At 39.7% G+C, this 24,478-nt stretch overlaps 1 protein-coding gene across 1 annotated transcript in view; it reads left to right on the top strand.

Annotated features, from left to right (window-relative positions):
• The window catches only part of LOC128735967 (cilia- and flagella-associated protein 45), a 345,167-nt gene that overhangs the window by 260,763 nt on the left and 59,926 nt on the right, over positions 1-24,478 (top strand). Inside the window, exon 5 of the mRNA XM_053830451.1 lies at positions 5,045-5,150. Within this exon, the coding sequence (XP_053686426.1) occupies positions 5,045-5,150 (106 nt within the window). The remainder of the gene's footprint in view (positions 1-5,044; positions 5,151-24,478) is intronic.

The following is a 24,478-nucleotide window of genomic DNA, read 5'->3' as shown; positions in this document are numbered from 1 at the left end:
TGAATTATACTCCGAAGACGTGTCGATTTCTATCTCAAATAGCAAGTAAGACCGTATAACAAAGGTTCCTTTCACCACTAGGTGGATTAAATCGGGTTTTTATTATAGTTTATTATAGTTATTATAGTTTTATTAGCGGTTTTATGAAATTGGTCATAAAAACCACTATACGAACGTAATAAAACTTGGAATTGTTACTTGGGTAAAACGCGAAGCAGAAAAGATTGGGTTAAAGGTAAATACTTCTAAAACAAAGTACATGCTGGCCAGCGGAACCAAGGCCGAACGACACCGCTTGGGCAGCAGTATATTGATCGACGACGATGAGTTTGAGGTAGTCGATGAGTTTGTCTACCTTGGCTCACTGGTAATGGCGGACAATGATACCAGCCGTGAGATTCGGAGGCGTATTATCAGCGGAAGTCGTGCTTACTATGGGCTCCACAAGCAATTGCGGTCGAGCAGACTAAGTCCCCGTACAAAGTGCACCCTGTACAAAATGCTTATTAGACCGGTTGTTCTCTACGGGCATGAAACATGGACAATGCTCGAGGAGGACCTGCGAGTGCTCGGAGTTTTCGAACGACGAGTGCTAAGAACGATCTTCGGCGGCGTACAGGAGAACGGAGTATGGAGGTGGAGAATGAACCATGAAATCGCACAGCTCTATGGCGAACCCAGTATCCAGAAGGTGGCTAAAACTGGACGGATACGATGGGCGGGGTTTGTTGCAAGAATGCCGGACAACTACCCTGCAAAGATAGTGTTCGCCTCAAATCCGGTAGGAACAAGACGACCACGAGCGCAGCGAGTAAATTGGTTTGACCAGGTGGAGCGAGATCTGACGGAGAGTACTCGGTGTCCGAGAAATTGGAGAGTGGTAACCCTCAACCGAATTACATGGAGAAACTTTGTTCAACAGGCTTTGTCTTAGGACGGCAAGCCACCTAAGTAAGTAAGCATTGTGCTGTTTCACTGATACAGTCATACCTTTTTTTTGTATGCCAGAAGGGCATTGGGTTAAAAGGCCACTGCGACAGTCTTAATGATCGTCTTTTGTGGCAGGCCCCAATTGCTGTACACAGTTTACGGATCGCTCATACCCATTGATGGAGTTGAGCGGAATAGTTGTAATCCTGTGCCCCAATTCGGTACTACATGATTTATAAAGCCAATGACCATTTTGGGATTTAGGCTCCATACCTGATATGGAGTAAGAAGGAAACTTCCTAAGAAGTTGTGCCTTGATAATGCAAGAGCTCCGCAATAGCAGAGCAGATGCGCTGAACTTTCAGGTTCAGAGTTACAAAAGCGGCAGGTGTCAGATGATACCTTGCCGATATTCTTTAAATGATAAAGAGCGGGGCTGTGTCCTGTTAGGAGTCCCGTGATCGTGCGTAGTTCACTACGAGTTAAATGGAGTAGTTTTTTAGCTACTGCAGGGTTTGGGTAGATAAACTGTTTAGCTTGTCTACAACCCTGTGTTTGATTCCAACGGGATGCTATTTCTAGCTTTTCCCATGTCATCAGTTCGCCTTTCACGGCGGATATGGAGGTGCCCAGAAACGGTTCAGGACCAATAAATTGCTGAGCTGATCCTTGTCTTGCTAGGTTGTCAGCAAATTCATTGCCCTCGATTCCGCAGTGACCGGGCACCCAAAGTAATAAAACTTTGTTTTGACAGGAGAGTTCCCTCAATGCTGTGCTGCACTCCCAAACTAATTTGGACACGCATTTGGCGGACTTGAGAGCCAGTAGTGCTGCTTGGCTGTCCGTGAAGATACCGATTTTCGCATGCCTGTGCTTTCGTTTCAAGCATATTGTCGCACAGATGTATATGGCATATACTTCTGCTTGAAAAACGGTGGGCCACTTTCCTAATGAGATAGTTTCCCTGATGCCGGGTCCGTAGACTCCGGAGCCTGTGCAGGCCCCCATTTTTGAACCATCTGTAAAAAACAGATAGTTCCAGATGGAAGATCTGGCCCTCCATTATTCCGCATTGAGCGATCTGTTTCAATCACCTCATATGGAACGTCCATATTGGGCCTGGCTTCCATGCAGTCAGAGACTGAAGTTACTAAGGGTGTCAGATTGAATTCCCGAAGTATGCGTACCTTCGAGTAAGGTTTTACTCCTTTGCAACCGTAGTGCGCCGAGCTCTGCTTCCTCCTTCACATGAAGATGCAAAGGCAGTAAGCATAGCATTACCTCCATGGCTGCAGTAGGTGTTGTACGCATGGCACTGGTAACTGTAAGACAGGCCAGGCGCTGAACTTTGTTTAGTTTGGCTTGGGCTGTCACCTCATTCACCTTTGGCCACCATACGACTGCAGCATAGGTTATCCTAGGCCGTGCAATAGTAGTATATGACCAGAAGGCTAGTTGAGGTTTCAATCCCCAGGTTTTGCCAAACAGTGACCTGCATGCCCAGATAGCCGAAGTTGCTTTCTTAACAAGCATAATCTAGGTGGGCAGCCCAGTTCAGTTTTTTATCGAGAATTATTCCGAGGTGTTTGACTTCATTACTGAAGCCCAGTCTGACACCATTCAGTATAGGCGGAGTAATGGTATGTTTCCTTCGCCTTGTGAATGGTATAACGACTGTTTTGGTGGGATTTACATTAAGTCCCTCTTGTGAGTACCATAACATGGTGGTGTTTAGAGCTCCTTGCAAGCGACTTGACAGTACTGCGTCAAACTTTCCCCTGACGATAAGTACAACGTCGTCGGCGTAAGCAATGGTCTCATAACCAAGCTGTGACAGCTTGCGAAGGAGTGCGTCGGCCACCAGTGACCAGAGCAGGGGGGAGAGAGCTCCTCTCTGTGGACATCCTTTGATCACCGAAATCGTGACCGACGTATCTCCCAATGATGCTGTAATTTGTCTGCTCGAGAGCATTGCTTAAATCCAACTCATTGTAGTGTGGTCGATTCTCTTTTGACAGAGAGCCGTATTAATTGACGCAAAAGACGTGTTATCGAAAGCGCCTTCAATATCAAGAAAAGCACAAAGTGCCGTCTCTTGATATTTGAGCGATTTCTCAATTAACGTCACTAAGCAGTGCAGTGCGGTTTCCGTAGATTTACCGTGTTGGTATGCATGTTGATTTACATGTAACGGAGAGTTTTTTAAAAACTCATTGCGGATATAGTTATCCGTGATTTTCTCCATCAGCTTAAGAAGCGTTGAAGTCAGACTTATCGGTCTGAAAGCCTTAGGCATGGTTTTGTCTTTTTTGCCAGCCTTAGGTATGAACACCACCCTGACTTTCCGCCAATTCTCCGGAATATATCCCAAAGTGAAACTGGCTCGAAAGAGGTTGATGAGCTCGGACATTATAACACCGTCCGTTTTTTGTAAGAAAATGGGTAGAATACCATCCGGACCTGGAGATTTCATTGGTTCAAAAGAGCTGAGTGCCCAATTGATCGAGGCCTCCGTAAACAATCGGCGTGCAAGTAGAACCGAATCATTTGGCACATTGTGTAATGACCCATTCCACTGTTGCCCGCCTATGTTTTGCCCAGTGGTCACTGTCGAACCAGGGAAGTGCGTGTTCATCAGAACTTCCAGAGTTTCCCTGGTGGTAACAGTGAGACTCCCATCCTCTTTTTTCAATTGCCCTAGACCATTGCAATGGTCCTTGGACATCGCTTTCTGCAGACGCGTAGCCTCTGGCAGAGTTTGAATGCTTTCGCAAAATTTAACTCGTGATTTCCTTTTGGCTTTGCGTAGCTCAGCGTTGTATTTGGTGAGGGAAGCTCTGTAGTCTTCCCAGTTAGACGTGATTTTGGCCCTGTTGAACAGACTCCTTGCCTTCCGACGGAGATGGCTAAGCGTCTCATTCCACCAGGGCACATCACGGGAAACTGTTCGCATGTTTACGGGACAGTTTGTGTTATACGCGTCTGTGATCCTACATTGCAGGTCACTAGCGGCGATATCCAGCTCAACTGCAGTTCGTATATTATTGTGACAGGAATTACGTGAGGCAATCAGATGATCCCTAAAGGAACTCCAATTGGTTTTGCTCGGATTCCTGGATTGTTCTCTCTTTAGAGGATTAGCCTCGATGTCGAAAATGATGTGTCTGTGGTCTGATAAACTTGGTTCATCAGAGACATGCCAATTTTTGACTTTCTCAGCTATAGAGGCGCTACATAGAGTAAGGTCTAGGACCTCTTGTCTGATAGCGTTTATAAAGGTGGGGTCATTCCCTACATTGATTACATTGACATCGTTAGAAGTAAGATATTCAAGTAGGTACTCACCCCTGTTGTTTGTGTCCGAGCTGCCCCATATCGTGTGGTGCGCATTTGCGTCGCAGCCTATCACGTACGGCTTGTTGACTGCTCTGCAGTACTGCACTAGTTCAGCAACCTCGGGCGGTGGTTTTTCGTCCTTGTCCCCTGGAAAGTAGGCGGACGCAACGACTATCTCCTGCTTTCCTCTAGTCGTCGGGACTACCACCGTAATGGCAACGACGTCGCGTTGGATGAATTCTGTAATTGGAGAAAATGTTATTCTCTTATTTAACAGAACTACTTCTACCCAAATTTTCAAGAGAAAATACCCAGTGGGTAATTTTCTACAGCGTTTCTTCCGTGAAGCAATTTGATGTGGGACACCCTTTATTCACAGTGCTTTGATGTTTTGGAATATAGTTATTTGGACTGTCTACATTCATACGAAAATAATATTTCTTGAAAAATTTCAAATCCATTTTGGATGTTTTGTCCCATTTTATTCCACTGTGTCACGGGCCATCCATGAAGCTATAGAAGCCGTTTCGTGTTGAACGATATGTATTATGGCTTATGATCAGTTATATCAAAATGTATACCGGACACTCTCCCGTATTTGCAGATTATCCGCAACGATGAGAATAATAGTAATTAATACTTCATAGAACTTACGATTGCCTCAAAATTAAAGAACAAAAAGCGAATGATAGATTTTTCAATGGATAGCTAAATTGTATATCTGAGTCTGTTAAAAATAATTGATTAAGAATTTTGTTTTCTTTTTCTATTTTTATAGATATCATATGGCAAATCAATCAAAAGGAAATCGAGTACCGCGAGCTGGAACGAGCTTCAAAGAAAGATCATGCATCTATGCAAGAAAATCTAAAAAAACGGGAAATGTATGTACATTTTTGTCAACATATGGGCTTTTCTCGCGATTGGTCCTTTTCAGTAAATATATCCTTTTTCAATTGGATTTAGGTAAAACCATTGCACATAATCAGGACTTCTATCGATCCTCTTTACCTACAGTAGTCAAAAGCAAAACTATCCTTCGATAAATTCTATAATGTCTGTTTTATGTGTGATTTCGTACACCATGCCTTGCTGGCAAATAATCAGTTTATGCTAGGTAGACAAGCGTATCAGATATTCTCAAACTGCAGCAGTAGGCACAAACAATTTTGTAGGCACAGGTGGGATGGCTAAGCCAAAGAACGGAAGATTAACTTTAAGCGAAGACGTATTCAGTCGGTTACGACCAGATATATGGGAGATCATAACCTTGTCATCCCGTTAATAACTACTAGACATGTTTTGGATAAAACATCGGTCTCTGTGCAGGATTATCACTGATGGGATCTTACATAGAGCAAGAGGAAAACGGATTATCCCTCACTCAACACTTACTTACTTAATTGGCCTAACGTTTTATGACAAGGCCTGCGCAGTATAATTTCTCCATCTGTTTCGGTCCATGGCAACTGATCTCCAGTTCCGCGGGCACCCAGTGCTCGCCAGATCTCGCTCCACCTGGTCTTGCCACCTCGCTCGCTGTGCCCCTCTTCGTCTTGTTCCTACCGGATTTGATGCGAAAACCATTTTTGCAGGATAGTTGTCCGGCATTCTAGCAACATGTCCTGCCCAACGTATCCGTCCAGCTTTAACCACTTTCTGAATACTTGGTTCGCCGTAGAGACGCGCGAGCTCGTGGTTCATTCTTCGCCTCCATACACCGTTCTCTTGCACTCCGCCAAAGATGGTTCTTAGCACCCGCCGTTCGAAAACTCCGAGTGCTCGTAGGTCCTCTTCTAGCAATGTCCACGTTTCGTGCCCGTAGAGGACAACCGGTCTAATTAGCGTTTTGTACAGTGTGCACTTTGAACGGGGGCTCAGATTGTTCGACCGCAAGTGTTTGTGGAGTCCGTAGTAGGCCCGACTTCCGCTGATAATACGTCTTTTAATCTCACGGCTGGTATTGTTGTCCTCTGTTGCCAGCGAGCCAAGGTATACGAACTCGTCGACTACCTCGAACTCATCCCCGTCGATTACCACGGTGCTGCCCAAGCGAGCCCTGTCGCGCTCGGTCCCGCCCGCCAGCATATACTTCGTTTTAGACGTATTTATCTGCAATCCAATCTTCTCTGCTTCGCGTTTCAGTCTGGTGTACTGATCTTCCACCGCCTCAAATGTTCTGCCGACAGCATCCACGTCGTCAGCAAAGCAGATAAATTGACTGGATTTGTTGAAAATCGTGCCCCGCATTTCGATCGCCGCTCGCCTTATAACACCTTCAAGCGCAATGTTGAATAGCAGGCAGGAAAGACCATCTCCTTGTCGAAGTCCCCTGCGAGATTCGAATGGGTCCGACAATCCACCCGAGATTCTCACACAGCACTGGATCCCATCCATCGTAGCCATGATAAGTCTAGTAAGCTTACCCGGAAAGCCGTTTTCGTCCAAAATTTTCCATAGCTCTTGTCGGTTTACGCTATCATATGCGGCTTTGAAATCGATGAACAGGTGGTGCGTGGGGACTCGGAATTCGCGGCACTTCTGGAGGATCTGCCGCAGGGTGAAGATTTGGTCTGTTGTAGACCGACCCTCCATGAAGCCGGCCTGGTAACTTCCCACAAATCTATTGGCTATTGGCGATAGTCGATGAAAGAGGACTTGGGACAGCACTTTGTAGGCGGCATTCAGGATAGTGATGGCTCGGTAGTTCTCACAATCCAGCTTATCACCTTTCTTGTAGATAGGGCAGATAACCCCGTCTTTCCACTCCTCCGGTAGTCGTTCCGTATCCCAAATCTTGACAATCAATTGATGCAGACAGCCGGCCAACTTGTCCGGGCCCATTTTAATAAGTTCCGCTCCAATGCCATCCTTTCCCGCTGCTTTGTTGTTCTTCAGCCGCTGGATGGCTTCTTTAACTTCCCTTATCGATGGGGGTGGCACATCTTCGTCGCTTGCTGCACCAATGTGGTCACTTCCTCCGCTATCATGGTCTTCCGCCTGCACGCCATTCAGGTGTTCATCGTAGTGCTGCTTCCACCTTTCGATCACCGCACGGTCATCAGTCAAGATACCTCCATCTTTATCTCTGCACATTTCGGCCCGCGGCACGAAGCCTTTGCGAGATCCGTTGAGTTTCTGATAGAACTTCCGTGTGTCGTGAAAGCGGTACAGCTGTTCGAGTTCTTCGCACTCCTTCTCCTCTTGGTGGCGCTTCTTTTCCTTGAAGAGTCGGGTTTGCTGCCTCCGCTTCTGTTTGTATCGCTCCACATTCTGACGGGTGGCTCTACGCAGCATTTGTACCCGCGCTGCGTTCTTCTCATCCAATATCTGCTGGCATTCCTCGTCAAACCATTCGTTACGTCGATTCGGTGCCACACTGCCTAGGACGTTCTCCGCTACGCTGTTAATGGCTGTTTTCACGGCATTCCAACAGTCTTCAAGAGGGGCTTCATCCAGCTCTCCCTCTTCCGGCAGCGCGGTTTCGAGAGATAACGCGTAGTTTTCGGCGACCTCTGGTTGCTTCAGTCGCGCTAGATTATACCGTGGCGGGCGGCGGTATCGTATGTTGTTCACAACCGATAGTTTTTGACGTATCCTTACCATCACTAGGTAGTGGTCCGAATCAATGTTAGCGCCCGGATAGGTTCTGACGTCGATAATGTCTGAAAATTGCCGACCATCTATCAGAACGTGGTCGATTTGTGATTCTGTTTGGTTGGGTGATCTCCAGGTGTACCGATGGTAGAGGTTATGCTGGAAGAAGGTACTACGTATGGCCATGTTCTTGGAGGCGGCGAAGTCGACAAGTCTTAGGCCGTTTTCGTTCGTTTGCGGGTGAGCGCTGAACCGTCCAATCACCGGTTTGAATTCCTCCTCCTGACCAACCTGAGCATTACAGTCCCCGATGATAATTTTGACATCATGTCTTGGGCAGCGGTCGTATTCACGCTCCAACTGCGCGTAGAATTCGTCTTTGTCATCATCGGTACTTCCGAGGTGAGGGCTGTGCACGTTAATTATGCTTATATTGAAGGATCGGCCCTTGATTCTTAATCTGCACATTCGGGGGTTGATCGGCCACCAACCGATCACCCGCTTCTGCATCTCGCCCATCACTATAAAAGCTGTGCCCAGCTCGTGTGTATTGCCGCAGCTCTGGTAGATGGTATGACCATCTCTATACGTACATACCATCGTTCCTTTCCAGCATACCTCCTGCAGCGCTACGATGTCGAACTTGCGGCTCTTCACTTCTTTAGAAAGCACGTGGGTACTTCCGAGGAAATTTAGAGACCGACAGTTCCATGTTCCTAATTTCCAATCGTTAGTCCGTTTTCGTCGCCTGGGTCTTTGCCGATTGTTCCGATTAGAGTTATTATTATTACTTACGGAGTCCATTGCTTTGGTTTTTTTAGTGGTTCAGGCTTGCAAAGCCCGCAACCAACCCCACAGTATCGCCGGAGGGCCAACGTAGCTCGAAGGAGCCCTCCCCCCCTGTCAGCATACGACCTTGGTTTCCACCGGGGTTGGTTACCCGATCTCCACCCGAGGTTGCTCGTATCCCGGCTGGTACCACGAGGAGGTTGGGGTAGGAGTTGCTAGGTAAGAGGCTATGAACCACTGTGGGGTCTATTTTATGCCCAGTGCACAAGGCACCGATGGTACGCATTACCAAGCCATTTACCAGCCCCCTCACTCAACAATGCATGATGAATGAGTTGGTTGGTAAGCGAGTAGCGTACGGGAGGGTATTTTCAGCCCATTAAGCGGTAGCCTAAACAATATTCAGGAATTACGTTGAAACTATATTCATTCGAAACAAGATGTTTATACCAGTTGATAGAAAATTATTTACAGAATATCGGCGTGTATTTTGGTCTTAATGAAACGCTACTGAATTTGAGTTATAGTCGCGAGAAATGATGAAGTCGCTACGGCTAAATTGGGCCCATTTTCTATAGTGGTGTCTGTGTTTTTTAAATCCGTCCGGCCGAAATAGCCTGCACAGGGGTTAGTTGCTTTTCAAAAACAGATCAAAAGAGAGACCGATGGATAACGTGTCGGTATTGCCTAGATACCGGCTCATTGAAGATAACTAGTTTTGCAGTGACAACAGCTTGCTGCTGGCGCTAGTGTATCATTGTATAGTACATATACATTAGCACCAGAAGCAAGTGGTTGTCACTCAAATACTAGCTATGTCAACACGATAGAAGAGTTTCAGGCGCAAATGCATCACATCTTGGTAGTAGTGTAAATAAAGCACCATATGCTGAAATTAAAAGCAAAATGCTGCAGATTGCTAGTGAATGAAAATTGATATATATTTTCATATCAGAGGGGAATTTTTGTGTTCTTCCCTGATGAAAAGAAATGGAATTGTTCTGTGACATCATATTCACAGCTGTTTAGTTGCTAGAATAAGTAAACGTGATCATAATTGTGTGTTTTCGAAACCATCAACAAGAGCGGATACGCGTAAGCGATTGCTGCTGGTTTTTTCAGCCTGATTACGTGCCAGTGGAAAAGCAGTGGTTTTGATGTTTATTGAATAAAATTTAGCAAATTACTTTTTTACTTTTTTAAATTACATTTTTATAACATAGTTATAACACATTAAGGGGACATAAACGACCAAAATTTTTGAAAAAAATCATTATTTTTTTTTATTTCAGATTTTGATTCTGCAGTCTTTTCCGTTTATTTTGATATCAAATTTGTAATGATCCGGCTACGGGAAGTGACCGAAAAACGATCATACACATAAGCATTCTAGTGCGGCGTGGAACAACTTCGGCGGAATAAACCGCCGTTCCTAGAAAACCACGATTTTCAAACTTTATGTACCTTTTTCTCAGAAACTACACAACGTATTGGAACAAACTTTTTTTGTTTTGTTGGTAGTAGCTTGGCAAAGACTTTTATAGCTTTTGAGTTTTGTAAACAAAACAGAGCTTGAAAAAAACGAAAAGAATTTTGTCTGCTTTTGACGTAGGACTACGTCTTACAGCAAGTTTTGATATAGGGTGTCATTCCAAAAAATCGAAAAATGCGAGCGTCACGAAAAATGAAAGGTTTCGAGCGCTAATAGCTCAGCGGTTTTCCGATCGATTTTCAATATTCTTACACCAATCGATCGGAAAATCTTGTAAGAATTGACCCAAATGAAGAAAAGTATGGATTCTTGATGTTGAACTATTGAAAAATTGGAAATAATGAACCTATGCTTTACCAGAATTCTCGCTTCGTGATTGGTTGAAAGATTCTTTATGATGATCTAAACCTTACCAATTTGATATCTGTGCTTGGGAAGTAAGCCAAAACAAGTGAACAAGTCTCCTCATCTCAACAAAATTTCTTAACACCGCGGTTAAACCTAGACCATTTTGATGTCGTTGCTTGGGAAGTACGCCAGAAAGAGTGACAAAGCCCCTTCGTGCCAACAGATTTCTTACGAATGCGATTAAACTTAGTCCAATTTGATGTCTGTGTTAGGGAAGTGTGCCAGAAAAAATGACACAAGTTCGTTGTCCCAACAGAACGCAAATTCTTTATTGCGAGACGATTAAACCACGGCGAATTTGATATCTGTGTTGGAAAAATGTGCTACAGCTGTAGTGTTCGGTCATAATACGACTCTGTGAATATGCATGCTTGCTGTTTCATTAGAAGTGCAGTGAAAAGATGTGCTGTTGATAAAATAGGATTGAATTGGTAAAATCCCTTCAACGTGGGAACCATGGGTAATAAAAACAATCTTTAATTTCAGTAAGGTAGCAGGAAAGCAATAGTTTGTGTTCTTGATTTTGTTAAATTGTTTTCAAATGCACAATCTTTTGAGAATTGAACGTATTCAATGTTACTACTTTGATAAATGTTACATACAACGCATGTAGCATGTATTATGTTGCATATAGCATGTATACATGAAGAATCGAATGATTACAAGCATGAATACATCCTACTATCATTATAAAGAGACTTACGTAGTCCTGCGTCACCTATATATGCGGTCGTGTCTTGTACACAACCCCTCTGATTTTTTCTTTTTTCTCTGGCTGTGTTTCGTTTACGTGCAGATGTGGTCGATTTCGTTTTCTACTCGACCCTCGCGAGAAATCCATGTGACTTTATGTGCTGGTCTATGGTGAAAGAGCGATCCACCGATGACCATATTGTTATTACCACAGAATTCTGTTAAGTAATATTAAGAATATTTGTATGTAGTAAGTTCAAACATACTATAAAGCTTACAAAAATCTTGAATTGCCATATTGTTTATTGACAATTCATGCTAAAATGCACCTTACAAGTGGGAGGTTAACAATATAGATTTTTTCATCATTTAGGCAAGGCTGAATTTAATTCTCTGTCAATAGTTTTAAGCCAAAGTAATTTAAAACTGTATATCGTCAAAACATGTTTCATTACTAGGGTAACATTTTGTTCTTACAGAGTTTTTTGAAAAATGAAAGCATTTTCCACATAAGCGGCATTTAAAAACAGATACTTTTATAGTGGTGTACCGTAACGAAAATTTTGCATTTATTTCCATATACCAGAGAATTTAAATCCGAATTTTTTGAAACTATGAATTTTCTTTAATCATACATGTACAATCAAAATCGCGCTGTGCTTGACTTTTGGTAAGCATTTCTATGTAAAATAAAATAGGTGCTTCAAAATGGTGTCCCGTAACGTTTTGTTTAACGCAAAAAGTAATTGAATGAAAAAGCACTTATCACATCATAATCTTTATCGTCGATAACAAATCTATTATTTTGATGACCGAATGCAAGTAAATATATATATATTTACTATAAGTATGTATAAATATGATTACAATATACAGTCATCCCTGTATTATGGGCCAGTTAAGCATGATGATGTTACAAAATTATTGGTAGAAACACAGATTTAAATAATTTACAGTTTATTTATAACTTAATTGGTTATAAATATATCATAATTTGATGTTCTGTAGGCAAACTTAATACAAAATCACACACTTTTTCGCAAAATAACAAAATGTTAGCATAACGCATAAAGCATAACAACAGTATTATGGGCCGCTTTGGTCAGAATTATGGGTCAATGCTCCCAGTATTATGGGTCAGTAAAATAAAATTGGTTTTATTTAGAGAAAAGCGCGAGCGCGCGCGCGTGTGTGTGTGCGTGTGTGTGTGCGTGTGTGTGTGCGCGTGTGTGTGTGCGTGTGTGTGTGCGTGTGTGTGTGCGTGTGCGTGTGTGTGCGTGTGTGTGCGTGTGTGTGTGCGTGTGTGTGCGTGTGTGTGTGTGCGTGTGTGTGTGTGCGTGTGCGTGTGCGTGTGCGTGTGTGTGTGTGTGTGTGTGTGTGTGTGTGTGTGTGTGTGTGTGTGTGTGTGTGTGTGTGTGTGTGTGTGTGTGTGTGTGTGTGTGTGTGTGTGTGTGTGTGTGTCTGTGTGTGTGTGTGTGTGTGTGTGTCTGTGTGTGTGTGTGTGTGTGTGTGTGTGTGTGTGTGTGTGTGTGTGTGTGTGTGTGTGTCTGTGTGTGTGTGTGTGCAGTTCTCGCGATTTAGTGATCTTGTTGTATCTTGTACTGTACTCAGCAACTGTCTGAGTGAGTTGAGATTAGAATCAATTTTTGCTTGCTTCTTTTGCTTTTGCTAATTCAACTGATTCAATCTATGATGAATGGTACTCAGTGCTGTGTTCGGATTTCGAGTAGATTGTCAAGTTCATTCGAATCACGCAGAGGGCTTCATCAAGGTGATGGCCTCCAGGATAGTACATGACAAACCATGTGTACGAAATGCTATCCGGATACGATAGGCAGGACAACTATCAAGAATGCCGAACAACTACTCTGCAAAGTATTTGCCTCACATTCAGTAGGAATAAGACGACCAGGGGTGCAGCAAGCAAGATGGTTTGACTAGGTGGAGAGAGTCTGAGAAATTGGAGAGCGTTGGCCTACAACCGAGTGCATTGGAGAAACTTTGTTCATCAGGCTTTGTTTTAGAACGGCAAGCCAACTAAGTAAAGTAAGTAAGTTCAAGAAGAAGAAAAGTATTTGGTCTTGGCTTATTAGTTTTGGGTGGTTTCCAAAAATAACGCGGAACTGTACTGTACGGTAGATTGTGATCGTTTGCAACTTCCCGAATTTTTTCGGTTTGTCTTGGTAAATCAAGAGCGTAAAATTATTGAAAAAGGTGTCTTTTCTGTTGTTTTTAATAAAGAAAAATTAATTATGAACATACATTTCTCTTGAAAGTATTGAACCACGTTTTCACCATTGGAGGTTTCAGTTAATTTCAAACCTATAATTCTTATTTCCAGAACCGAAACAGTGTCTTGGCAATACGATAGTTTATCAGTTTTGCTGCAGCTGCTGCTACTGGTGAACAGGTTCCGTCAATTCAGAATTTGTGTTCAGTTTTGTTATAAAATTATAAAACTTTCGGCTAGAGACAAAGCCTTAGATAATAGAAAAAACCCGATTTAATCCACCTAGTGGTGAAAGGAACCTTTGTTATACGGTCTTACTTGCTATTTGAGATAGAAACCGACACGTCTGCGGAGTATAATCCATCTATTGGTTAACGTTGCGTAGTGCGTTGGTTTACATAAAATTTTTGAAAATTGAATACGTTTACAAAATTTGAACAAAATATGACCACTTATAAATTTTGATAGATCCTTTTTTCATGAAATTGCTGAATAAGGATAAGTAAGTTGTTAATAATTTGAGTAAGTGCAAGTAAAAGTAGGTTGTAAGAGCAAATATTATTTTTTAACATATGCATTGCGTAGTAAAGGTCTAGTTTATAGATTTTTGAACTATGCATAATTTCCTGTAATGCCTATTTGATTCACACCAATAAAGTTTTCTAGAAAAAATTTCATCAATTTTTATTAACCTTCGGTTACTCACGCTGCTGTATTTTGTACAACACGTGTAGGTTTTTCAACGCCATATTGTTATAAAGTTACAAATCGTTGTTTAACTAACGTATATTCTTCAATGAACTTATTCTGAGCAAAATGTCATAATTATTCAATGCATTAATACTTTAAATTGTTGGGAAAATTGATCAGCATAAACTGACATCACATAAATGAAGCAAACAGCATATTAGATGTACCGGAATTGGCCTGGAATTTTCTCTCGTTTCTTCATATGGAAAAATGGTGTCTGTATGCATCAAAACAATCAGCAATAATGTAAAATGTTTAAAATGTATCCGTCTGTTGGTAGTCGAGTAATTCGGGGTCAAAATTAGGGTATTTTTTATAATCAAAGTTCTACAGTTCCTAAACAAGCAAACATAAAGGTATACTATATTCAACAAAGTTGTGTATTTTTACTATTTGTGCAACTTTGTAATACATGAAAAAGTCATACAACAATTACGAAAAGAGCCAAAATAAAAAACTGATTTCACTAATTCATATATAATAAATAATATTTTTCTAGCTTCGCTGAAGAGATAGGGGGTTACTGTCTTCAGCAAAATTTCTTGTAATAATATACTCTAAAACTTTGCAGAATACATCAATGTGTTATATTGAAACTGAAGAAAAATAATTTTTTTATTCCACTTTTAGGGGGATTAATCAAAATTTAAATTGCATCAGACGATAGAACTTTCAATTTCAAGAAATTCTTCCAAAGGTTCCATCAATCTAAAACCAAGTTTTCCCAGTCAAAACTCTAGTGCGCATATTTTTTTGGCTTTGGGCCATTGTGCGCGCGAATAACCCGTATTACAAAAGTTGGCGCGAGTGTTGGAGGGTTAATATCTTTTGATCGGCAAAACCAATTCTACTGAAATTTTGCAGATATATTTGCAGCATTAAAATCTCTAATTTGATGTCAAAATAATTCAAACTAGATAAATCATCTTAGATGAAATGGTTATAAATTATTATAAATTTTAATGTGTTGTATTCAATTGCTCGTAACTTTCAAATTGAACGTCCAATCAAAAAACAAATAGTGATCTATTAGGCTATGTTACCTTTCAAATGAGACTAATAGCGCCTAAGTCGGTTTAGCCATCTCTAAGAAACAGGCGATAATTATTACCTTGTCAAAACAGGTTTTTTTAGGATAACTTTTAAACTACTTGTTTGTTTTCAATAAAATTTACCCGAAAAATTTAGCGTTAACAAGAGCTTTCATTCGATACCAAGATCGTTGAAATCGGTCACTTGGTTCCGGAGAAAATCGTGTCACGTAATTTTCACGTTTTTACTTATAACTTTTAAACGAAATGTCGAACATCGAATAGTGATCAATAGTGATATACTAGGCAATAATACCTTTCAAACAAAAGTAATAGCGAACAAATCGGTTCAGCCATCTCCGAGAAACAGGCGATAGAAAAGTTGCGTCGCGCACATACACACACACACATACACACATACACACACACACACAGACATTGCTCAGTTCGTCGAACCCTGTCGACTGGTATATGTGGCTCGGCCCTCCGGGCCTCGGATCGATTTCGTGTTTTTCGACCAATTTTTAAACCTTTGTTATAGTATAACAAAGGTAAAAAGAGAGTGAATAATATGGTATGTGACAATTGAGTGCTTAACTTTTAGAGTGGTTGTAATCAGTGCTGAAAAATGTGATGGATTCGTTAGTAGCGAGGTGGCGATTGCCTTCAGCAGCTGAAAAATCTACGTTTTTGGACAACAATTTTTAATTCATCAAATTTCTTGTCGGAAACCCAGTAAATTGTGTTTGTGTGAATCAAATGTATGGTTAAGTGATTTGTGAAGATGATCCTATCAAAAGATTTTGAAAATATGAATGAAAAAATGCATTTTCGGCTCATTTATTTTCAACTGATTAAAATAGGTAACACTGCTTAACTTGTTCCTTACCCTATTAAAGCGGAAAATGCATCGGAAAATTAAGAAAATTAACGCATTGGAACTGAATGTATTGCTGTCAACTATGCAGCAGAATGTTGCTGCTATCTATTGAACTCATACTCGATAGTTAAATATTAATTTGCTACGTATAAAACTAACGTAAGGTATAGACTGGCCTATAATACTGGGTGGCCCATAATACTGGGGTGACTGTAATTGCGATCAGCTCCTAATTCCGATCACTCAACCTCAGTGGTTGGAGAATTCGCGAAAAAGTGATCGTTTGAATCGATGATCCCTCATGAACACACAATATTCGCCTGCCTCGGCGATAATGCACGCATCAGCTTTGAATTTTATCACGAACAGAACCTCAATGTGAACATCAGAATTCGTTCAAAAATTGAATATTGAACATTGAGTGTGTTCGATTTATCGGATATAGAATGTCCGGGGACGCCAGAAAGTATTCAAAATAATATTACCACGAAAACGGAATAGTTTAAAGTAGTGTTAGTGGCTTTACAAGCACCAGTAAGCAGTAATTTGCACTTTTGCGTTGCTCACGATATTCGTATATTCAGCGATGCTATGAAGTGTGAGTGTATGATGCTCATTGTTATAGGCGAATTGAACCACTCGCGTAGCTGTTTTATCATGATAAAAACCGTTTGCCGATGCTCGGCGTATATAGAGTAGGGCGGGGCATAAATGCGATGTTTGAAGTTGTCATCAGTTTTCGTGAGATATAAAGAAGGACAACAACATAATATATTTTATAGTGATGCAGTAACTCAATGTCTTCACATTCAACTATAAATCACCTGCGGTAATAGTGTTTTGCAAAATAAATTCTTCTTTCTTCTGATCAAGTGCAGATTCGCACTTTTACCCCACTAGCGGGGCAAAAGTACGAATACCGCGGGGTAAAAGTTCGAAGCTAGAATCCATGAAATTAGCCCAGCAGTAGCTAACAAAACCGTATTATCTTCAATATGCGTTATGTTTCGGTAAGGAATATTCTCAATTTGCACCTTTTCTATTTTGCGCTGGTGTATTGCAGCCTCCGTTAGATCGAAACTTTTCCAAACGTTTATTTTTTGTTTCAGCGGAAACACATTGTTTTTCTTCGGCCAACATCTGTAGAGCACACAGTTTTCTGCAGATCTTTCATTTCTAGTATCTGTAATATAGTACCTAAAGCTGTATATAATTAGTTATACATTTTTGCCTCGTTCATGTAACGCACTTTTGCCCCGTCCGTGAATCGAACTTTTACCCCGCTAGGCGCTTGACGGGGTTAGATTAAATTACGGAAAAGCAAAAGTATATTTTGTAAGTTATTTTCGCCGTATTTTCAAAACAGATATGTGAGTGATGTAAAACGCTGCTACAAATTTTCAACAAGTAATATCCACCTATTGATATCATATTTGCCGTATAACGAAAAATTACATCAAAACCGCCCTAAAATAACATTTGCACATAACTCAGCAACTATGCTTCGTAAGCAACCAAAGTTTACGTTAGATTCAAGCTGTCAAAGTAGTCACCCGTCCATGCCAATGTAGAAAATTTACTCGGAATCTGCATCGATAAATCATTGAATCGTACTTTTACCCGCATCGCACTTTTACCCCTCCTTACTCTATTCATTTTGCGAGTTTTCCAACCTCTGATGATAACAAATAGATTCAAGCATATGTAACCGTTCTATATTGTGCTTTCACTTGATGGATGGATTCCGAGGGCAGTTCAGGTACTGTTTCAAACGTTCCAAAGATAAAAAAAATGATTAAATTGGCAACACAGTTCGTAATGTTTTATCGCCATAATTGGCAACACAGGCTCATTGCGTTTCTGTCGCAACCTTGATCGTGACTTCGTGTTAATCATACAAAAGCATTAAAAAAATTGCTTTCGAATACGAACGTTATTGCTTTGTTATTGCTTGTTTGCCAAACAATGTTTCGATAATGAAGGATAAACTACGCTTTATTCACTATGAAATTTCGGCAAACCGGCTTTAAAAAAACAAATTTATTTCATGCTGAATTTCATTCTGTTTCTTCTGATAGAACGGTAATTGATAGGTTTATTTACTTTGCTCGATTGGTTCCAAGAATGAAACAGCGATGATGACACAATTTGACATTTTATCTGTCAAAAGCTAAAAACGACCCTTTTTACGACCGTTCAGAAACACGACTGTTTCAACCGTCGTGTCCAGTAAGGGAATGCGCGCACAATATCAAATTTGACTGAAAAAATACTGAATTTGCGGAATTTATTCCATTAAAGTGATTAATCGGAATTATGAACATAATTTTATTTTGCTTCTAATACCGATCACTATATCAAAGTTATAAACTGGCAAAATGCAAGCTAACGAAGTTGCTATTTGGATTTTAGAATTAATTGCAACATGATAACATGGTAGGATTGTCGAAATTTTTTGACGTAGGACTACGTCTTACGGCAGGGTGTCAACCAAAATTTGAGCAAGATTGTTTGCCAATCGCTAAATAGTGAAAATTAACGAAAGATGTCAAGCTAAAAATTTTCCATACATTTTCCGTATGATAGTCTTGCTTCCCAAATTCCAGGATCGGACGACCATTACACACCAAGCTTGTGGCTGCTGCTGATTAGCATAAGCAAGCATAAGCATAGGATTCCACCCGTGTGCTGCTACTCCGTTATTGACCAGGACCAATGAAAATTGCAAAATGATAGGTGGAAAAAGCATGGTTAGGACAGCGCACTTTTCTTTATTGTGCAACCTTATCAGGTCCCTGCGTACTGATCAATACCGTCGCCGGCCACGTCCGAATGCTGGTTCCTGGTGGGATGGGAAGGAATATTAGTCCAATACTTATTGCAAATAAAGACCAGGAAATCCTCTGCATCTTCACAAGCATCAAGCTTCTGGCTGCTGCTGATTCAAGACAAAGAAGCAAAATAAACTTGCGTGTTTTTGCTTACTACAGAGCTCAGTATAGCCTAGGTGCTGCATTCCGATTTGGAATTTCGACCTTCTGTTTTTATACGACAGACTACGTAGGTGAATGGTAGGACTAGTGCTACAAATCCTTTGACTCTTTCAGTCGAGATTCGAACATGTGACGTCTAATAGCTTCCCGATTAGATGATTCTAACAGAAATCTATCAGAATTGTTGCTCAAGTTGATATTACTATCAAACTTTGTCATAAATGTTTCTACCAAGATTCTATCTCGTTCTGTTACTTATAAATCGCTTTGTTACAATTTGGTTATACAGCAAGACAGAATACTGATTTTTGTTACTCATATGGATATAAACTAGAACAAATTATATCATAATTTAATATATTTGTGATATGCCTTGACCAAATTTTGTTACCATTTTAGTTATTTTAACTGCTAACGAGACCAAGTTTATCACCAAACGCAAAGGAGCCTGTGTTATGTCGCTTCACTGACAAACGCAATTGAAAAGCGTCAGCAAGTCGATGCTGTTTATGTCGATTTTGCTAAAGCGTTCGACAGGGTGCCACATTTTCTGTTGGTATCGAAGCTAGAAAGGATGAAATTTCCTGAGTGGCTAACACGGTGGGTACTGTCGTATCTTACCGATCGCAGTGCGTTTGTACGTATAGATGGAACTAGTTCGCAGCCATTTGAGATTCAAGGCGGTCTGCCCCAGGGAAGTCACCTTGGCCCATTGCTGTTTATCCTTTTTGTAAATGATTTGTGTAGCACCATAAAATCTTCCAAGTATATGTACGCAGATGACCTGAAGTTCTTTCGGGTAGTAGCATCAAGAGTTGACTGCTGTGCCTTACAATCCGACATCGATTCCCTGCTAAGTTGGTGTGTGCTTAAGGGGGCATAGTACTTTTTACACCATATTTTTTGCTTTATTTCCAATATTTTTTTCTCGATAACGCGAAAAGCGAATCGATTCGGGTTTTTTGCATTCTAAACATTGCATTTTATAATAATATTTACAATTTAGTTTGCATATGTGAACATCTTCCCCTCTCCCCTACGGCTCCTTGAACATGATCATTCGAAAAAAACATGATTTGCGGTACCATGGATTGGCGCTGGGGGTCTTCTCCGAATTTTAAAATTCCAAAACGACATGAAAGTATATTAAATTATCTGGTGTTTGACCCATCCTTTTTTGAAAATTCGAAAGCATAACAAAATGGCGGACATTCAAACATAAAAGTAAGGTTTTTAGTCGAAAAAATTGACTTTAAACATTTCTAAAAAATACAAAAATTGAAATATCGAAAAAAGGATGGGCCAAACACTAGATAATTTTGTTGGCTTTGAAACAAAAAAAGAATCATGAGAATTGCTTGAGCCGTTCTTGAGATATTTATGGTACCGACTTTTAAAACCTGGTTTCGAGAAAAACGACGTTCAAGTTTTTATTCGCTGTGTAATCGCTCCAGACATGCGCGGTATAAATAGCTGTAACTTTGTCAATTTTTGGAATTCATCGAAATAACTTGAAACACATATGGTCAAAATGTCAATCTTTCGAAATAATCAATAAAAAAAATTTCGATTTTTTTAAGTTGAAAAAGTACTATGCCCCTTAATGGAATGGACGTTAACGTGCAGAAATGCAACATTATATCATTCTGTAGAAGTAGGAATGTTAAATCATTTGACTACATGATGGAAATGGACAGCACCAACCGTGTCGGAACTGTGAAGGACTTGGGCATCCTCTTGGACAGTAAATTATGTTTTGCTCAACACATTGCACAGTGGTCCAGCAGCGAAAATTAAGTGGAAAGTTTTTGTGGCTCAAAATAGCTCCCCACAATGTTCAGCAAAGTTGTACAACTCTAAAAGACAATTAATGTGAAATCAACGACTAAGTTCCAGTTTGGCTTGTAAACACATAATCGATAATAACTTTTTATAAGAAAGATATAGAAGGATAATTTTTTCAACAAAGTTGTAGCTAAAGATTATATAAGTAAATTTGCTAAAGACATAGTAGCCGTATTTTTAGGCGTTTCTAACTTACAGAGTGTTTTACAACAAGACCTCTCAAAAATCACTTTTTCGCTGCTTTCTTCAAATGTAGTGGTTTTATTGCATCATAATGTTTTACAAAGTTGGTTATCTTATCAAAAGACATATTTTTGTAGAACATTGTATGTTGAAAACTCATACGTATAACGAGTTCTAACGTTTTTCCTGTGTTTTTTTTAGTCTTTTTTGGAATAGAATATTTCAAAAAGGGGCAAACGAAAAAAATCAAACTTGGCCGTTTCTGAAAGCTTGAAGTTTTATCTCAAGCATATGTGAAAATAAAAAACTGGTTTTTTCTCTAACTCGAATAATTTCAGTTTAATTATTTTATGTTTGACCATTTTCTACTATGCAGTATTTTCTAATATCTTCTTGAAGATGATTAAAGTCAACATGTCAATAGTAAAAAAGAAATTTGTCGTATCATGACACAATTTCTACTGATTGTCACGTAAAATAGTCTTCGAACTCAGGATAAGTTAAGAGATCTAGTTTTTCGACCTTGTGCTAGTTTACGAACCACTGCTGAAATATTCATTAAATAAGTTTGTATAACGGTAGTTTTTATAATTGTTTATTGTCAAGATATATGGACTTCGCCCGTCATCCAGTCCATACATATAAATATAAATTATAATACCAAATACAAAATTATATAAAATGCAGTGGCATTAGTGTACATGTTTGTCAGAAATTGTCAGAAAGTTTTTTCTTAATAGTATCAGTCGACATGTTTAAGTTTAGCATGTTTCTAAAATTGTTCATTAGCTGCATACAGCGGCAGGCTGGTTCATTGCGCGCGTAGTTAGTTCGACGGTGGTTTGGAGTGAAGGGCCTTAGTCTCCACAGAACTACTGCACTCTGGCTAGCAGTTATCCTGGATTTCAAATAATCACTGTCGTATCGTCCTCTCTGCAAATGGAGCTCAGCACCAGCTGTTTTTGATAAATATCTATCTTACAATTTTCATTATTTTACAAATAGACAAATGGAAATCTTCACTTGGATATATGCACATGAAATTAAATTTTTTATTGATATTTCTTATTCTAGCCTAAGGTAATCTTTTAAATTACTTTAGTGTCAGAAAGCTGAGAAGTCTTCAAAATTGATGTCTTATACGTATTCAGGAACAGGAACATGACTATGATCGTAGTAAAAAAGGAGGAACGCTTTCAAGCAAATCCTATTAGAGTCCTGGAGTTTTTTGTCAAAAGATTTGAGGGTACCGTTACTTTTTTTTTAAATTAGTATCTAAAATGTTCGTGAAAGTAATTCGGTAGTTTAGGAGATTATTTCCCATTCAATTCCATATTAGCTATATCGCCAACCGTTAATAAAATGTTAGTACACGGCGCAGATATTATTAAGGCCACGGCACGACCCATAGGGTTATTAAGCGAAGAAGTACAGGAAACGCGAAATGAATGTATTTGTAAGTTCAGAGAATTTCACGCCAGAAAATTTAACCGGAATGCCAATTTGGAGGATGCGTTCAAACGCCTCCTGCTGTCGTCCGATCCAGTCATTGCAATACAAAATCATTCGTATTGTACACGTACTCTGGAGCTTCCACCAATTATTAATATAATAAATTATTATATTGCTAACAATAATAAAATATTTCGAAAACAAAACATTTATTGAATCTTTCAAATAAATAACTACCATTTTTGTTTTCCAAATCAACGATATACTGATATAAGGTGGTTGAAGTTCGAAAGGGATCTATAGGTTTTTTTCTCTTTTACCTCTTTGCCTGTTTTGATATACTTACCTGCGATTAAAAAATGACATAAAACTACAAATAAAAGTTAACAATATTACGCATGAAATAACCAATATGTTTTTGCTTTTTTATTGAAAATTATTTTTAAAACATTATTGATGGTAGATTGAGCATATTTGCAAAATAATGAAAATTGAAAGATAGATATTTATCAAAAACAGCTGGTGCTGATAGAAAACTGATATCATATTTGGAGTTCGAAAACTATTTTACGGGACAATCAGAAGAAATTGTGTCAAGGTATGACAAATTTCTTTTTTACTATTGACATGTTGACTTTAATCGTCTTCAAGAAGATATTGGAAAATACTGCATAGTAAAAAATGGTCAAACATGAAATAATCAAACTGAAATTACTCGAGTTAGAGAAAAACCCAGTTTTTTATTTTCACATATGCTTGAGATAAAACTTCAAGCTTTCAGAAACGGCCAAGTTTGATTTTTTTCGTTTGCCCCTTTTTGAGATATTCTATTCCAAAAAAGACTAAAAAAACACAGGAAAAACGTTAGAACTCGTTATACGTATGAGTTTTCAACATACAATGTTCTACAAAAATATGTCTTTTGATAAGATAACCAACTTTGTAAAACATTATGATGCAATAAAACCACTGCATTTGAAGAAATCAGCGAAAAAGTGATTTTTGAGAGGTCTTGTTGTAAAACACTCTGTAAGTTAGAAACGCCTAAAAATACGCTTACTATGTCTTTAGCAAAGTTACTTATATAATCTTTAGCTACAACTTTGTTGAAAAAATTATCCTTCTATCTCTTGCTTATAAAAAGTTATTATCGATTATGTGTTTACAAGCCAAACTGGAACTTAGTCGTTGATTTCACATTAATTGTCTTTTAGAGTTGAAAAGTTTGCTGAACATTGTGGGGAGCTATTATAAATCGCTTAGCCGCAAAAGTAAGTTCCCACTTAACATTCGTTTCTGGACCACTGTGCATTGCCGTTAGCCTTAGCAGTATGCTTACGCTATGCTAGGCTTTATCAAAAGGAATACGCAGCAGTTCAATGATATCTACTGTCTGAAATCGCTTTACTGTTCAATCGTGCGCAGTATTCTTGAATACGGGGTGCTTGTGTGGGCACCTTATTACGCTGTTCAAATCAACCGGATAGAACGAATCCAGCGTCAAGTCGTTCGGTACGCTCTGCGCAGGTTACCCTGGGATGATCCTGTTCGTCTACCTCCATACGAAAACAGATGCGTGTTTATACGTCTACCCACTCTGACAAATAGGAGAAATATGTTGCAGCGATTGTTTATCTACGATCTTCTGGAAAATAAGGTGGATAGCCCGGAGCTACTAGGTTCGGTTCAACGTACCTCCTAAACTTACCCGACGAGCGGATTACTTCCGGCTTCCTTTACACCGTACTCTTTTCGCCCAAAATAACCCGATTGATGTGTGTTCCCGCGAATTTAATATTGTATCTGACTGTTATGAGTTTAATGTATCTAGAACAACTTTTAAAAATAGAATAAGTTTACATTAGGAAC

The sequence above is a fragment of the Sabethes cyaneus genome, chromosome 2 (assembly GCF_943734655.1).
Source record: "Sabethes cyaneus chromosome 2, idSabCyanKW18_F2, whole genome shotgun sequence".
Lineage (NCBI taxonomy): Eukaryota > Metazoa > Arthropoda > Insecta > Diptera > Culicidae > Sabethes > Sabethes cyaneus.
This window is presented reverse-complemented; position numbering and strand designations above follow the sequence as displayed.